The 15,352-nt window shown below is 54.9% G+C and overlaps 1 protein-coding gene across 5 annotated transcripts in view; it reads right to left on the bottom strand.

The window, feature by feature from the left end:
- The window catches only part of ANKS1A (ankyrin repeat and sterile alpha motif domain containing 1A), a 169,326-nt gene that overhangs the window by 6,547 nt on the left and 147,427 nt on the right, over positions 1-15,352 (bottom strand). For all 5 annotated transcript variants that reach the window (XM_019985677.2, XM_019985676.2, XM_019985678.2 and 2 more), the window contains 4 exons: positions 2,772-2,870; positions 1,878-2,030; positions 1,673-1,780; positions 558-722 (listed from right to left, as the gene is read on the bottom strand). In XM_019985677.2, the coding sequence (XP_019841236.2) occupies positions 558-722; positions 1,673-1,780; positions 1,878-2,030; positions 2,772-2,870 (525 nt within the window). The remainder of the gene's footprint in view (positions 1-557; positions 723-1,672; positions 1,781-1,877; positions 2,031-2,771; positions 2,871-15,352) is intronic.

The raw sequence follows: 15,352 nt of genomic DNA, 5'->3' as shown, positions 1-15,352 counted from the left end.
AGGCCTGTCCAGGCTGAGAACAGGTAGGGAAGCCGGGACCTCAGCCGCCCATCCGTGAGCAGCTCCACGTGGAAGGCTCCGTGGTGTCGGAGACGATCTGATCCTGGGGTAGTGGAGCGGGGAGGATGTCTCTGTGGTCACGGATGTGCTTTATAGGGGTCCTCGTGACAGGAGTCGGGGTGTGGGGGTGACGGGGTCCTCAACTAGGGCATGGGTGGAAGGCATGGGGACGAAGGGAAATTCAGGACTCCCAGCAAGGTGGAAAGTCTTGATAGAGAGTCACTAAGACTGCCAGACAGCATGCTTTTTGAATCTTGTAAAATTCACAGTTGTGCTGGTGCAAAGGTGCGGGGACTCCTCAGAGGCCAGAACTGAGATGAGTGAGTCGTAAGAGAAGAAGCGGGTCAAAGACATGGAGCGAAGGCTCGCCCTGTGGGGGATGCGGGCCAGGCCACACCTGGGGGGCGGGATGAAGCCTGCGGCCTGTGCCAGGCAGGGGGAGCCCTGTCCTGCCGGGAGGGGTGCAGGGACCCCGTCTGGGCCCCCTGCCCGCCCACCTGGGTTCTGAAGCGCTCTGCCCGAGAGGGCGCCGCAGGCTCGTGCAGGCTGTTGTGCGGCCTCCTGCCCGCGTCCCCAGGAGGCAGCAGCAGGTCAGCTGACCGCCCGGCACAGGAGTCGTTCTGGCTCAGCGGGGACGACGTCTGCGAGAACAGGTCCTGGCACTGCGGCGGGGAGAGCCGTGAGTCTGGGGGCCGCCTGGCTGGGCCTCAGGCTGCCGGTATCAGGGCCCAGCCCCGGGGGGGGATCAGTGAGAAACTGGTATCGGGGCCCAGCTCCAGGGGAGAGTCGGTGAGAAAGGGCAGGAGCTGGGCATCGGGCCAGACTCCTCCAGCCAGAAAGCCCTGACAACTGGGCCCTGCAGGTGGGCAGCCCAGAGCGTGCAGGGAGGAGGGGTGGTTGTAGGGCGGGGAAGCGCGCTCCACCTTCTCAAAGAGAAAACTGTCTGCCACAGCTGATCGGGCCCTGGGGATGCGTGACTCAATCTCAGGGTCCCTCCTGAGGAGACATTGTGCTCCCGATGACACCCTGTCTCCTTGGCTTCCATGTCTGAATGTCAGCGGAGTGTATGGTCTCGGAACCAGCCTGGGCCCGGGCTTCCTCATGTGTGAAAGGGTGAAACCGTGCCCACTTTGAGGCTGAGACTCTAGCCCAGGCCCACCCACTGCCCACCAGCAGCCTTGCAGGTCTGGGGAGAGTCATCCTGAACCATAGGCTCACAGTCTAACCTACTTTTCAGTCAGAAATGAGGAGCATTGAGCAACAAAACATCGGTGAGATTTTAAAAATCACAGGGATTTCCTTCAGAAGCTCAGGAAGGCCCAGCCCTGCCGTGTTCTAGGCTTTGTCTCTGGCTCATGTCAGACCGCCCGAGGGGACTCCAATCCCCAGACAGCTGAACGGGACATTCAGACATGGCCCTAGCCGTTTGGGATTCGGGTATTTGTTTTCCTAACTTCCCCAACACTTGACCCCAACACTGGGAGGAGAGGGATCGGCTCAGCTGCTCCTTTCCTATAGAGGTGACACTGTCTCTGAGAAGCTCCTAAAGGATTCTTTTCAGTTCCTGACAGCACAAAGCACACGCGCCTCCCTCTCCGCCCGCCCCACTCACTCTCAGCTGGGAGAACCGCGGGGGCTTCTGGGGCGGCTCCTCGTAGGGCCTGTCCGCCAGGGAGGCGATGATGCGCTTGCGATGGCCAAGCAGGTGCACCTTCAGGACCTGGGGGCGGGGTGGGGAGCAGTCAGGGGACGACTGGGCATCCAGGGACACTCATGCTCGGGACTGACCAGCCAGGCCTGCGCCGAGCTGTACTCACGTTGACGAGCTCCAGCTCCCAGAGGTTCTTCACGGTGTCAATCGAGCTGTAGCCACTCGACAGGAAGGAATGGACATAGTCCTGAAGCCCCAGCGAGTCCAGCCAGGAGGGCACTGACGGGGGGCTGTTGCCGTCGTAGCCCAGCGCCTTCACCTGTGCAGCGAGGACAGGAGGCAGGGCTGACAAGGACCCCGGGGATGCGGGAGACCACACTGGAGGCTGGGGTAGGAGTGGGACAGTGCCTGAGGACCCACAGGGGCCTATGAGCTCAGCACCCGAGTCCCTCGGCTCACACAGCTGTCTCTGCCTCACCTGGGACCACCCGGGCACCCCAGGTCTGCCGAATCAGGGCCCAGCTGAGGCGGGAAATCAGTGAGAAAGGCAGGTGCCCTGTCAGGTGAGGCTAGATGGGGAGGAGGGTCTGTGAGGCCCCTTCTATGCCCGACATGGTCATGGACCTGGCGGGACAAGGAGATGGTGCGCGTCCGTGGGGACTCGTCTGTGCGCCCTCAGACCTTGGCAGTAGAAGGGACCAGGGGACTCTGTGCCAGCAGAGCTGAAGAGAGGCTCAGGCCTACCGCCCACAGCCCCCCAGGCAAAGACCGCTTCCTGTGCTGCCCCACACCCCAGGCCTCGGGCCTCGGGGAAGGCCTGGCCTCCAAGTGATGGGCTACACCTGCGGGCACCAGGCTCCACGCCAGATGACCTGTTCCTGAGGCTGGACTACATGTGCACTGTGCCTGGGGCTCTGCTGCCCTTGGAACGTGGCAAAGAGGTGAACAGGACACTGTGCTCCCTGTGGGGCTCCCAGGACGGGGCAGACCCCCCTTGGTGGCCCCCAAGCCCCAAAGCCTGCCCTGCCCCTTGCTGAGGCTGAGGCACTGCGGGTGGCACCTTGGGCAGGGACCGTGCGGCCTGGAGCAGCTTCCGCCTGTGCTGTGCATCACTGATGCCGATTTCCCGCAGGTCCTGATCTTCCATCACGTTAGGCCCCTGAGAGGAGAAAGGAGAACGTGAGGGCCTCCTGCATGAGGCCGTGAGGCCAGCCTGTTATGGCCCCTTGCCAAGTTCTTCTTCGCCACCAGCACCATGAGGGTGTGAGCCCTGGGGCACCCTGCGAGGCCAGGATGGGCTACACAGGGCCCCATATAGCAGGGAGACAAACCTGCCCGGCTGCCCACCTGTCCTGAGCGGCTCCAGGGCGCGGACCTGGGCCACAGCAGGCAGCGCACAGGCCCTCGCCCACCTGAGCCCATGTGCATTTACCTGGGGGGCAGATCTGACAACTCCCCAAAGTGATCGTATCCGACTCTTTGCAACCCCATGGACCCAGGTCTCCCACACTGCAGGCGGATTCTTTACCAGCTGAGCCCCAAGGGAGGCCCTCCCCCCAAGGTGAAGAACAGGATTAATTTCCAGGTTCCTTACAGATACGATTTTGTGATTTTAGGTTAAAACAGCCACCCTGGGTGGGTGGCAGGGGCAGGCACCCAAGGAGGAGAGGAGTCTCAAGGAGGACAGGAGTCTCAAAGCGGAGACCTGCCTGGGAGAGGAGGGAGGGGCAGTGGAGGGTGAAACGGAGGGTGGCTGGCGTTTGTCGCGTCCCTGCTGCATGACAGGGACGAGGAGCTTTCACGTGCACTCGCCCACTTCAGGCTCACAACCTTGTGTTAGGTTCTGTTTGCATCCTCATTTTACAGAGAAGGAAACTGAGGCACACAGAGGTCAGAAACACATCTGAAGTCACACATCTCGTGGTGGAGCTAGGATCTGAGAGGGTCTGACTGCACTCACCACTCCTAACCCCTATCGTGCTGTCTTTAGTTACTCACAGTGGTGTCACAAGATAGGGTTTTTTTCAGATTATGATACATGAAAAGTCATGCGTTCTGCCTGTCTCTCAGCTACAGAGCCCCAGCCCCCAAGAGCAATGGTTCCCACTTTCCTGGATATCCCTCCAGACCCCAGCTGGGCACCTACACACATGCACACTTTATTCCTGCATAAATACGATTCTTGACACACTGTTCACAACTACTTAGTATATATAGGAGATCACTTTGCATCAGTGTATGGAGACCTGTCCTTTCTTTTAAAGCTGCATAATCATCCAGGGTCATGGATGATTATAAATTTATGAAACTGTGAATATTATACATTTTTACACCAGTTCTGTGTTGAAGGATGACTGCTTCCAATTTCTGCTTTTACAGGTAGTGCTGCACAAACCCCCTCTATGTGCATCGTTCTGTGGTGGTTATCAAGAAGAGAGACTGCTGCCAAACCATTCTCGAGAAAGAAGAACAAAGCTGGAGGTATCACTCCCTGTCTTCAGACCATACGACAAAACTGCAGTAATCAAAACAGTATGGCAGTGGCACAAAAACAGACGCATAGATCGACGGGACAGAACACAGCACCCAGAAATAAAGCCGCACTTACATGGTCATGTAATCTTAGGCAAAGGAGGCAAAAATATACAGTGGGAAAAGACAGCCTCTTCAATAAATGGTCCAGAAAACTGGACAGCTACCTGCAAAATAATCAAAACTGTTGTTCCACTTTCTCCTACCATATACAAAAATGAAATGTGAATGGATTAACAATTCAAATATAAGACCTGAAACCATAAAACTCCCAGAAGAAAACATAGGGAGTACACTCTGACATCAGACTTAGCCCTATTTTTTAGATCTGTCTTCTCAAAGGAAACAAAAGCAAAAATAAACAAATTGTACTATATCAAACTAAAAAACTTTCAGACAGAAAGAAACTATCAACAAAATGAAAGGGCAATCTACTGAATGGGAGAAGATATTTGCAAACAACGTATCAGATAAAGGTTGTCAATATCCAAAATATACAAAGAACTCATAATCAATATTTAAAAAACCAAATAACCTGATTGGAAATTTTTCTATTCAGATCCTCTACTCATTTTTATTTTATTTTTTTTATTTTTAAACTTTACATAATTGTATTAGTTTTGCCAAATATCAAAATGAATCCGCCACAGGTATACATGTGTTCCCCATCCTGAACCCTCCTCCCTCCTCCCTCCCCATACCATCCCTCTGGGTCATCCCAGTGCACTAGCCCCAAGCATCCAGTATCGTGCATCGAACCTGGACTGGCATCTTGTTTCATACATGATATTTTACATGTTTCAATGCCATTCTCCCAAATCTTCCCACCCTCTCCCTCTCCCATAGAGTCCATAAGACTGTTCTATACATCAGTGTCTCTTTTGCTGTCTCGTACACAGGGTTATTGTTACCATCTTTCTAAATTCCATATATATGCGTTACTATACTATATTGGTGTTTTTCCTTCTGGCTTACTTCACTCTGTATAATAGGCTCCAGTTTCATCCACCTCTTTAGAACTGATTCAAATGTTTTCTTTTTAATGGCTGAGTAATACTCCATTGTGTATATGTACTATAGCTCTCTACTCATTTTTTAACGACATACAGATGACCAAGAGACACATGAAAAGATGCTCAACATCACTAATTGTTAGGAAAATGCAAATTAAAACCACAAGGAGATATATCACTTTACACCTGTCAGAATGGCTATTATCAAAAAGACAACAAAGAAGTACTGGCAAGGATGTGGACAAAAGGGGAATCTCATGCACTGCTGGTGAGACTGTAAATCGGAGCACTGACAGATGAATAGTGTGGTGTACACACACAGGAATACTACTCAGCCAAAAAAACAGGAAGGGGACTTCCCTGGTGCTTCAGCGGTTAAAAGAATTTGCCTGCAAATGCATGCAGGGTTGATTCCTGGTCTGGGAAGATGCCACACGCCGCAGGGCAAGCAAGCCTGTGCGCCACAACTGCCGAGCCTGTGCTCTGGGGGCCTTGAACCGTGACTACTGCAGCCGGGGTGCCCCACAGGCCGTACCCCACGTGGAGAGGGTAGCCCCCTTTCCACAGCTGGAGAAAGCCTGTGCACCACAACCACCAACCAGCACAGCCAAATAAATGAAACCATGCTTTAAAAAAAGAACGACATCTTGGCACTTGGGACAGCATGGATGGGGTCCAGAGTGCATTATGCTGAAACAGACAAATACGGTATGATCTCACTTATACGTGGAATCTAAAAAATGAACGAGCAAACCAAAATGGAGAGAGACTCATAAAGCGGACGAACAGGTGGTTGCCAGAGGGGAATCAGGTGAGGTGGAGGGGAACGGGTAAAGGGGATTAAGAGGTACAGACTTCAGTTACAAAATAAATAAGCCATGGGGATATAACGTACAGCCTAAGGAATATGGTCAGTAATGTCGTAATAACTTCACATGGTGACAGACGGTTACTAGACTCACTGTGATCATTTCATAACGTGCCAGATGTCAAATCATTATGTAGTACACCTGAAACTAATATCACATGTCAACTATATTTCGATTTTAAATTTTCAAAAAAGGGTATAAAAGAAGTTGCTTGGGCAAGGGTATGTGTGTTCAGAAGGCTGACAGACGTCTTAGTCTTGTCAGTGCAGCTGTTTAGAAATGGCTTCTCACTGCGTGTCTTAACACAAGATCAGCCCGCTCGTAGGTGAGCTCAAGCATCCTTTCATGTTTTATCTGTCAAGTACATACACAGCACTTACTGCCCCCCTCCATGTGCGACATGCTTTGCACTTGCTGAACTACTGAATAATGGGGACTACTGTTACCCCATTTTACAGCTCAGGGAGCTGAGGCCCGGAGAGAACCAGTGACCTGTGGGGCCGAGTTCAGCCCAACATTCGTGTCCATGCAGCTCTGGGGTGGGTGCTGTGAGCAGCCACAGCTGCTGCTTCAGGAATTACTTTATCCTGCACTTGATCTGCAGGAACTCTTTACACAGTGAGGAAATCAACGCTTTACTATGAAGAGCTGGGCGCGTGTCTTTGCTGTTTGTCTTTGTCTCTGAACTGCTACGCTGGCTTTGTTCAGGCAGAAGCTGTCTGCTTGCACTGGAACTCCCACTTTTCTCATGGAGCTTCTCTAAAGTTTCATCAGGCTTAGAAAATCCTTTCTGGGATTTTTAAAACAATTCTTCCACAGTTTTTCCCCCGTAACTTCACAGTTTCATTTTTTACAATCCAATCTTTAATCTGCCTCAAATTTATTTTGACATAAGATTTAAGGGTCCACTTAATATTTTTTTCCAGGCAGCAGATGGTCTATTTCTTGAATGAGCTATCTTTTCTCCACCAATCTGAAATGACTTCTGATGTGTCCTAAATTCCTGTTTCCAGGATTTTTTCCGGACTTTGTATTCTGTTGAGGTGGATATTATTTATGCCCGCTTTACAGAGAAGGTTAGTAAGTGGGGCCAGCTCATGCAGACCATTACCTGGTGGCTTCACCTCTGTGCCCAAGCTGCAGTGACTGCTGGTGTGGGAGCCTCCCGAAAGCCTGTGCCTGGTGACAGAAATCTGGCCTCACAGAGGACAGGCCATAAGCAAGACAGCTCTAAAGCCGGACTACTCTGCTCAGGCTGCAGGGCACACCCCTCTGCTGGGACCCTAGAGATCCCTGGGCCTGCAGAGTGTCCTCTGGGCCCTGGCACCACTCTCAAGTCTGACCAGCTTCCAAGTCACCCCTGAATCCAAGAGTCGCCACGCCGAGTTCCTGTCGTTACTCTGGGCCCAGGTCTAGGGTATGCTGGTGGGGAAAAGCGGTGGGGGAAGAGGGGGCAGGCTTTCTGGTGACGATGAGGACCCCTCAGCGAGGACCCGAGAGTGAGCCTCTGAGAGGGCGGCACTGCAGCAACGCTCTGAAAACCCACTGCAACCCTGACGTTCCCTCAGAAGCCTTCACAAACATTTAGGGTACCGCTAATACTGAACTGAAGCCTGACCACCAGGAAACTAGATCCAACTGGAGACAAGGCCATCATGAACCAGACCTCCAGGCAAGAGAATGGGGGGCGTATGCAGCTTTGAGGAGGAAGAGGCAGATGTCCCAAACAAAGGACGTGACGGAAAATCAGAGCAAACAGCTGCCAGAGTACGCCCTGGGCACAGCGCAGGGTCCTGAGTTCCTAAACCTGCCATGTCTACATTCTGTGGGATTAGTTTGTGTGGTGGCTATCAGGCCCCCAAATCCTCAAAGACAGGAAACATTCTGGAAGTTACTCCACTCTCCTGGCTGAGGAAGAAACCTTTTCACAAGGAGGTTTATGGGGAAAGGGGACCTCCTACTTTGTTCACCTCCTGCCACACTAATGCTGACCAAGAGCTGACTATATGCCAGTCCGCGTTCCAAGTTCCCAGTGAGCGAACAGTTAGGGAGCTAACCGAGCAGAACGGCTCACTGGCCTAATAAGCATTTCAGTGAACAGAGATTTCCTGAGATTTTATTAGTTTCCAAGTCTAAGTGAAATCTGAAGCAGAACTGCTGACGCTTGGCTTGGTTAGGTTCCATCCCTAAGGGGGAGGGGACAGGCGTGAGCAGCGTCCTGGCGCATCCTCCTGGAGAGGCGTGTGCGTGCAGCGTGCCAGCCTGTGGAAAGGCAGGCTGGGAGACGGCACACCTGGGCTCTGTCCCCCTGCCCCACCACGGCCAGTGTCAGCCCTGGCAGGACTTGACCTCTGCTCCAACAAAGGCCCATGAGCTCTGACGAAGAGGGCCCGCTGGGCAGAGACTGGATTCCTCGGGAGGGGTTTCGTCCCTCAGCAGTAGTTCCAGACCCGCCACTTGGCCCGCCCCCTCCAGCCTAATTTCCATATTCTGTATGGCCTCTCTCTCTTCTCAGACAACCATTCAGCCATTTCTCCTGCCAGGAGTCATTAAAAAAAAAAAAACAAAGGCTGAAACCTCCTCTCTTGGGGGAGAAAGAATGAGACCGAGCTACTGTCCCCAGCCTGACTGGGCCTCCGGGGAAAAGCCCCGCAATGATGCTCCTCCCCCTCCCCGCCCCACCCAAGTCTTTCTTGGGCCTCGAGGAACAGGGATGGTGGGAAGAGCTGTTCCAGAAGGATAAGTGTGCTGGGGTGAGGGGTCAGGGGCTTGCCTTGATGCACAGAGAATGCAGATGAAGACCTCAGGAGCAGATTTCTCAAATTAGGGGAGGGGAAGATGGGAGGATGAGGGAAGAGCCAGCTGAGTGTGCTGAGCGGCTGACAGTCACCACACCCCTGGCTGTACTGATCTGTGGGGCCTGCCTGAGCCGCTAAGAAGGCTCCTTAACACCTGAGCAGCTAGGTCAGTGACCACATCATCGGGGCCCCTGGCCGCCTCCAGAGCCGCTGGGCACCAAGGGGGTAGCTAAGTGCTTCCTTGGGCCCTGGCTGGTTCAATGTGATACTTATGCTTTCTCTGCCTTCCAGGACTTTGCAGATTTCCACTGGGCCCTGCTTCAATCTCTCCCTCATATTAAAGGAGAAAAAATTTTTTTCTAAGTAGAAAAGTTGTAAGTTTATTTTTGAAAATTCTGAAAATAAAAAAGTATAAAGAAAAATGTAAAAGCCACTTATAAATCCATTGCCTCTGGTGGGGGTGGGGGACCGAGCTTACCATTTGGGAGAAGTCTTTTCAGTGACAATATTTTGGCAGAATTGGGACTGTGGTCTATATGTTATTTACTTAACCTGTCTTTTCACATGCTGACACGCTTGTGCACTGAACCGTCTGCCATGGACCCCCAACGACCGCACGCTCTCCAGGGCGCGTGCGTCCTGTAACGTCACCCACCGCGTTACTGGCTACAGCAGCACGGCTGTTGGGGGCACAGTCATCTGGGCGCGGGTCGCTGAGCACGGAACAGGACAGGACCTGGTCTGAGCCAGGACCACCTTCCCAGGCTGAGTGGCCACAGACACGTGGTGGTGGGTGGGCTACGAGGGAGAGCGAGGAGAGCACACGTCTTCCCCAAACCACAGCCTCAGACCCAGGGAGCTCGGGGAGCAGGGGGCTGGCCCAGGGAGAGTGGGGAGGACCACTGGGAGAAGGAAGAGGAAGCGAAGATGGGCAGGGCTCTGCTGCTCACCTCTGTGGCCTACGGGTATGAATAATGATGGAAAATAGAAGCCATGCTCCCTGAAGCATCATGTGTCCACTCATCCAGGGGTCGAGGGCTTCCTGTGCTCTACCCACTGGGCAAGGCAGCTGTGGTGTAAAAGAGTAAGACCTGGGTTCTGGGCTTCCCTGGTGGTCCAAGTAGTTGGGAATCCACCGTGCAGCGCGATCCCTGGTCCAGGAATGAAGATCTCACGTGCCGCAGACAAACTAAACCTGTGCGCCGCAACTCCTGAAGCCCACGCCCTAGAGGCCAAGCTCCACAAGAGAAGCCACTGCAACGAGAGGCCCACACACCGCAACTTGAGAGGAGCCCCCTCTCACTGCTACTAGAAGAAGCCCGCACGGAGCAACAAGACCCAGTGCAGCCAAAGAACTGGGTTCAAGTCCCTTACAAAGTCAGAACTTTATAAACAGGAACAAAGCCACCAGTCCACGCAGGTTAAGTAACGAATTCCTGGCGCTGAGCGCTGACCTGCTGGCAGGAACCAGCACTCCGCAGCTCTTCCTGTGTGCACCTGTTCGCCGCTGCCTGGCCTCGCCGACCCCTGCCTTCCTGGGGCGTGGTCACAAGACTTCCCAGACTGACGCCGTCCCCAGCTCATGGGTGCCCTACAAAAAGCTCGCCATCCTCGGCAGCAGGAGCAGCTCAGCCTTGACCTCCATCCCACCCTGCCCAGCCCTGTCCTCAGCTGGAGGCACAGAACACCAAGGGTGACCAGAAGCAACTAGTTCTCAGATGAGGATGAAGCGCAGAAGCTACCGGCTCCTACATCCGGAGGCCAGAGTCCGTCTCCCCGGTCAGTCTCGGCGGAGGGCTGTCAGGGATGGCTCTCCTCCCTGGTGGAGGGAAGCCACACCCCTGATGGCCCTGTTCTCCCAGGAAGGCCCCGGGGCCCCCCTTCTCTCTGATCCAGGCGCAGTCTCCTCCTGCCCATCTGCTGCCTATCGCCCCTGAATGTCTGCCTTGCCAAGGCCTTATCTGACGTCAAGATGCCATAAGCACTTCAAGTCATCAGTGCAGACCCAGGTCAGTGAGTCAAGGGGCCTGGATCCAAGACCACCCAAAGCAGGCTTCACCTCGCATGTCTGAGGATAAAGCTGATCTCTGCTTCTGCCACCTTCCCACCTCAAGTTCTCACACTCAGCCATGGAAAGTCTCAGTGGCTGCTCTGGGTGACCACAGCTAATGCTGTGCTGTCTTCAGAGCTTACGTGCAGAAAGAAGAAGGAAGCAGTCAAGTGAGATCCTGTGGGACAGGGATGGGGCGGGGGTACAGAGTAACCTGCCTGAAATCATGCAAGGGACCTGGAGGAAACCCAGATCTCCTGACTCCCAGCTGCTTCTCAGGGCAGGTGATTAGGCCCTGCCCATGTTTTCTCCTAAGCTTTTCCCTGTCCAGTTTCCTCAACTGTGGCCTCAGCCAGCTGCCCGAGGCCCTGGAGCTTCCCTGAGGGTGGAAGTCCCCAGGGCCTGAGCCCCACCAGCTCCTACCCCAGCCTCTTGTAGACTGGCCCTGACAGAGTGCGGACAGAATGGTCTCCAGCCATGGCATCTACCTGGGAGAGGGGGCTACAGGGCACCAGAGTGCGAGGCGAGGGTATTGCTCTGGGCCCAGGAGACCTGGCTTCTGCTTGAGGAGCAGCCTTGAGCAAGTGACACTCCTGGGGTCCTGGGTGTGCTGTCCACGGAGCCTGGGAGTCGAGACGGGCCTCAGGGACACCTGAGTCATAGCTGATGTCTGCCAGGGACACACGGGCCCTACTGCTCTGCCCGCTGCACTCCTGCACATGCACCCTGGGGGTTGACTAACCGAACACAGAGACGTGCTGAGATACCAGACACAGCCCCCAGCAGCTGCTCACCCCGAGACCCCAGACCCGGAAGCTACAGGACAGGATGTGTTCACCACTCCAACTCCATCCTCAGGGCACTTGGTTAAATTAACAGACGTGAAGACAGCTCTCAAACGCCACTATGAAGGGGATGGGAGAGGCCAGTGCCACACGGGGGCACGCGGAGCTGGACGCTAAGTGACTCCAACTGCTGGCCCTCTGGGTAATTCTGGGGGAGCAAGAGAGCGCAAGCGCTGGGAAGGGGCCCAAAGGGAACCTGGCTCTGGTCTCAAGACTCAAGGGCTCTGCCAAGACAAGGAAGCAGCAGCCCCTGGGATAACGAGGAGCTAAGTTCTTAAGTGACCACAGAACTGAGTTAGCACAGGAGGCAGGATCCACACTTGTCTAAGAATATTCCTTCCAAAGGAGTAAGCTCCGGGAGTTGGTGATGGACAGGGAGGCCTGGCGTGCTGCAGTCCATGGCGTCGCAGAGTCGGACAGGACTGAGCAACTGAACTGAACTGAACGCATTCCTTCCAAAGCCTTAGCTCCACACCCCTCCAATGACCCAGGTGAGGAAACTCTCCCTCTCGGGCCCTGCTACACACGGGGGCACAGAAACGGCCCCGCCCCAGAGCCGTCAGCTCCCCAAGCGCTGGCTGGAGAGATGGCGAGGCGGGGAGGCAGCCTGACAGCAGGGCAGGGAGAGGCAAAGGCAGGGACGTCAGAGGGGATGAGGAGCCACGGCAGAAGCCTGGGCGGAAACCCAAGGGCACAGCCTGGCTTCCGGGGTGAACAGTGAGGCTGATCCAGGGGTACAGCAAGAAGGGGGGCTCAAGGGTCTGGGAACCTGGCCGGGAAGCTTCACAGAAGCCAGTACAGAAGGAGCCCCTGGCCAAGTTCGTGCCTTGAGCACTCACAGGGGCTGGTCCTGCTCACCTGCCATCTCTCCCCTACATGTGGCACCAGCTGGCACCTCAGGAAAACATGGGCAGAGGGGAGAAATAAACCGACGGGAGGCGCACGAGGCTGCCCCAGCACTGCCCTGGAGAGGCACAGGCCTGCCTCTCAGCCTCTGTTTCCAGCCCAGCCTGAGCTGCTGCTGACTCCTTCCCGTTTTCCCCTTGTCTAAACTCCCAGCCTCGATCAGTTGCCACGTGCCATGGTGGATCAGCACTCCACCATGCTGTCCAGTGGGCATCTTGACTCCCCGGTGCCCTGCCTGGCAAAGCCATAACCACAGGATCCTGCCCCCTATACCCAGAACTCAGAGATCGTGGGGGCCCCCCAGAGAGTGGCTTTTGAGGCCCCTCAACATCAGGCCCAGCCCCCCTTGCTGCCCTCTCTGGGTCCTGCCCGTTTCTGCCCTCAAGCCAGCCTCACCACAGACAGTGGGGGCCTCTCCCTAGAGTCTTTCCAGCTCTTGCAGCCTCTACAAAACCCCCAGGATGGCACGGGGAATGTAGGGGTTCAAAGTCAGATAGCTCTGGGCGAGTGTCCCGGCTCTGCCACTTCCTGGCAGTGTCTCCACCCTCTGGGCCCAGGGCCCTGTTTGCGATTTGATGCGCACCCGCCTCAGGGCTGGGCGCCAGCTCGGTGCCCGGCAGGCAGTGAACCCTGGGTGAGCGAGGCATCTCCTCCGTGCCCGGTACTTAGCACTCGTCGCTGTTACCAGTGCTGTGTGCGCGCGTTCTCCCAGCTAGACTCAAATTCGTTACGATGCCTACAGCATCTGCTTAGCTGATTTCAAAGCCATTCCTTGTAGGAAACGCAGAAAATCTATTTCACTCTCAAAAAGGAAACAAAGCCATAATCCCCCTGAGATAACGAACAGTAGAATACATTTTTGGCTTACTCCCTGCACTTCGATATGCTTTCTAATTTGAAAATTAAGATCATGTTGCACACGGATTTTTGTGTCTCAGCTTCTTCACTCAGCACTCCAAGGTGAATGTTCCTGCACGTCAGAGTCCTGAGAACCTTTCTAAATGTCCACCCGACCCCGCAGGAGGAGCGCCACCACTGACTCCATGACACTCCAGTGAGGGGACGTGAGGCCGAGTTCCAGATACCGGACCTGCACCAGCCCGCTTGAGCTGCACACTCGCCAACCACCGATTACCTTCTTTTCGTGCTGATTAAACACATTTCCTCCCTTCTCTGAAAAAGCCCATTTCCTGTGGACAAGATTTGTGGTAAGACAAATGGAACTGGCTACGATGCACGAGCCAGCGTGGTGGGCGGGCTGGCAGACGTGTGAGCCGGACTTCCCGCCCTGGCTCCCGGGTCGGGGTCAGCCCCGTCACCCTGGGGGTGCCTGGCAGCCCCTGCCCCTGCCCCCTGCGGGCAAGAAAGTGTGAATCAAGTTCAAACTGCAGCACTCACTTGTCCGGCTCAGGTCTCACATCACAGGAGGAGAAGCCAAGAGAAGCTTGGACAAGACAGGACCCAGGAGGCTGTGACGGAGGTCTTCCATTTGCTCACGGCCTAAGTGCGCTCTGCATGGCCCCCAAAAGTAAGCTTGGGCTCAGGGACAGAAGCCACAAGGAGACAGGTTTGGCTCAATATGAAGAAGGGTCTAAACCAGCCTGAGCGACGTAGAGCATGAAGGGGCTGTGCCTTTGCAAGGGGGAGGGCCCGTCACTGGGAACAGGGCAGAGGTCATCTGGAAGGACCTCGGGCACAGAGGGGACGATAAGACCACGTGGTGTTAAGGTCCCCTCTACCCTGAGAGGGAGCCAAGTGACTCTCACAAATGCCCTAGACTCCTCCCACAACTCAGAGGACCCCGGCACAGGGAGATTCCATAGCAGCCCTTGGTCTCAGACGTTCCTACTACATCTAGAGCCTGGCTGGCTTCCTGGGAGCCACTTGTGAATCTTGCAGAAGAGTCTCCAGAGCATTTCACAATGAAGAGAAACATTTACAACCTACTGAAAACCAAATCACACAGGGATAACGCCACCAGCTAACGCAGTGTAAGTTATACCATATGCAACGAGGGAATGTTTCTAAACAAAACACTCCCTTCTTATGTGTTCTCTTCCTCCCTTTTCTGGTTACGAAAACTTAATTAGCCTTGCAGCCCATCTGGCAACTTACATGCAATTACCCAGGATGCTGTGCATGGCCACTCAGGCCACTGAAGGCCTGAGAAGCCATGCGCTAGACTGAGGCGCAATCAGCCTTCCTGCCTGCCAGCCGCCCCTCCGGAACTGAGAGGACAGAGGGGAACGGCTCGCACCCAGGGCAGCAGGAGGAGCCTGGAAGGCCCTGGAAGAACTGAGCTGCGGGCCTCCCTCAATGAGCCCCTCCCCAAAGGGAACAGGTGTGTTCCGACAGAGGCCCCGCATCGTGCGTGGATGCCTGGGCCAGGGCCAGACTTCTTCCCCAGGTGCCTGCCCAGCTCCTTTCTGGTCAGAGTACAAGGAGGGGCAGAGAAGCAGTTTTAAAGGGGTTTTTATACTCAAGGAATGGGCACCTTAGCCTTTCCAGACCAGTAGGAGGAGGGGTGAGAAGTCAGGAGCTCAGCCTCTCAGATCCCCCAGCACAGGCAGGGGACACCCACGGCCACCCTTCCTTGCCCACCTGATGGCCAGTCTGAGGAAGGGCCGT

This window comes from Bos indicus, chromosome 23 (assembly GCF_029378745.1).
Source record: "Bos indicus isolate NIAB-ARS_2022 breed Sahiwal x Tharparkar chromosome 23, NIAB-ARS_B.indTharparkar_mat_pri_1.0, whole genome shotgun sequence".
In the NCBI taxonomy this organism is placed as follows: domain Eukaryota; kingdom Metazoa; phylum Chordata; class Mammalia; order Artiodactyla; family Bovidae; genus Bos; species Bos indicus.
Note: the sequence above shows the minus strand (reverse complement) of the source record. Positions and strands in the feature narration are given on the sequence as shown.